At 30.3% G+C, this 2,014-nt stretch overlaps 1 protein-coding gene across 3 annotated transcripts in view; it reads left to right on the top strand.

Annotated features, from left to right (window-relative positions):
• Positions 1-558: 558 nt before the first annotated feature.
• The window catches only part of LOC131932847 (choline-phosphate cytidylyltransferase B), a 12,823-nt gene continuing 11,367 nt past the window's right edge, over positions 559-2,014 (top strand). The window contains exons 1-2 of one of the 3 annotated variants that reach the window (XM_059289757.1): positions 559-671; positions 1,608-1,834. In XM_059289757.1, the coding sequence (XP_059145740.1) occupies positions 1,809-1,834 (26 nt within the window). In that variant the 5' untranslated portion in view covers positions 559-671; positions 1,608-1,808. The remainder of the gene's footprint in view (positions 672-1,607; positions 1,835-2,014) is intronic. The other 2 variants (XM_059289759.1, XM_059289758.1) reach the window with 2 other exon arrangements.

Genomic DNA, 2,014 nt, shown 5'->3' on the forward strand with positions numbered 1-2,014 from the left:
GAAACAAGCACTGCATTGAATACACATAATGTTATAAGCTTTATCCACCATTGAGTTAGATTTGTTTCTTTTTTTAGAGATTGCTTTGTATGTTGTATCATGTATAATCATCATTGTTTTTTGTGTTGAACTATCTTCTTTGTATTGGCCCACACCTGTGTGCATTGTTAAAACTGTGTTGTACCTAGCCAAGTATAAAGCCCTGTAGTTATCAGGATCAGATTTCCCTTACCTGCCCAAGGGTAGAGCCCAAAGGTTTACCTAACCTCTGATGTCATAGCTATAAATAGAACGTGACCCTTGTTTGTACTCAAGAGTTATTGAACTTAGAATTTGTACTCAAGAGTTATTGAACTTAGAACACAAATTTTCTCTTCTCAATAAAGCTGTGTAGTAGTTATTTTAAAATTGCGTGTAGGAATCATTATTTTATTTTATCAAAGTGAATTAATACATATTATATTTAATTTAAATTAGCTGCAGTTTTTGAGCGTGTGTACAGTAAACTATCTCCTGATGTGTTCTTATCTATAATCCAATCCAGTTTTATTGGTCTATATTAGTGGTGACAAGATGTTACACTGGTGTATTAGAATTTCTGATCGGCTTTCATTTGGTGTTGATTAGTGTAGCCCAATACCATACCAGTGTGTTGAAACTCTATGCTAATGGTAGCTGATTAATGGAGATTAGCTTTCATTTGTGTTGTGAACCCACTTGTGCCTTGAGTGTATTATTAGTTAATACTGTAATATAAGACTATAGACATATTTTAATCAATATTCTAGTGGTAGATTTTAAATTAGTGTGGATTACTGAAGACATAATTATCATTTGCATTGTGTATTCAATGGATCAATTTCTTATTTAACCATCCATGTTGGTATAGTGTTATAATATCCAAGCATTTTGAATTACGATACAATAAATAGCTAGTATCACATTTTGAATTACCATACAATTAATAGCTAGTTTCACATTATGTTTGTTTAAATAGATTCCTATATTATAAATGTACATCGCAATGTCAGTTTGTAAATTTCTTTTTATAGTTATATATTTTATCCAACTAATTTTCAGTTTTTTATAGACTGTAGACAAAATTAATTCTAAATGGTCTTGAGAACTGGATTGTAATTAATTTTAAATTATAAATTATTTTTTAAATAGAAAACAGAAGATGGGTTACAGTACCAAATGCTTAGTCTAATCTTATAAGTTTGTTTAATGTTAGAGGTGAACATCATTAAGCCCTAGTTAAGTTATTGTTTAGTCACCAGTGGTTTTGTTTTTTAACTTAATAGGTGATCCAGTTGGGGGGGGGGGGGGTATTGTTACCATTTGGGATAAGCCACTTCTTTTAGTTGAAGTTTTTTTTTATGTTTTACTAGAATAAAATATGGACATGTTCAGATGAATGATAAATAGTATTAGTAGTAGATATGTATTAAACCCACTAAAAAAATAAATTACAATAAAATTCTAGTGTGCATTTTATCAACTAATCAAAACATATAGTAAGCTTATCAGGCATTAAAAAAACTAATACACTTATTACATATATAATATGACAAAAATTTATTTCTCTTTGTATGTATTTTTTAAAGAGTGAACAATCTTTGAATAAATTCTAAACTGTGTAAGTAACAGATGTGTATGGATTGTGCAATGCTAATAGCTTGGATTGGGTTTATCAATGCTCATAAAGTAGTGTTCTGAATGTTGAGATAAACTACTTACATCTGGACCCATTATCTGTCTTATTAATCTGTGCGACACAGTTTCTGTACCAGTGCATTAACCTTAACATGTCGACTCCTCGGACTTTACGAAGGTAAATTTATGATAAGAGCCATATCCTGACATGCTCAAATCCTCTAGGTTTTAGATAAGAATTTTTTATTGAATTTTTAGGAGAAAGTAAAATCTATGTACAGTTAGAGCCTTGAACTTCAAAGTTGTGTAAAGATGTGTGATTGGCATTATTGGACTGATTATCACCAGCTAGTTATGT

This window comes from Physella acuta, unplaced genomic scaffold, assembly GCF_028476545.2.
Source record: "Physella acuta isolate Inbredline_101_S28 unplaced genomic scaffold, ASM2847654v3 ptg002293l, whole genome shotgun sequence".
In the NCBI taxonomy this organism is placed as follows: domain Eukaryota; kingdom Metazoa; phylum Mollusca; class Gastropoda; family Physidae; genus Physella; species Physella acuta.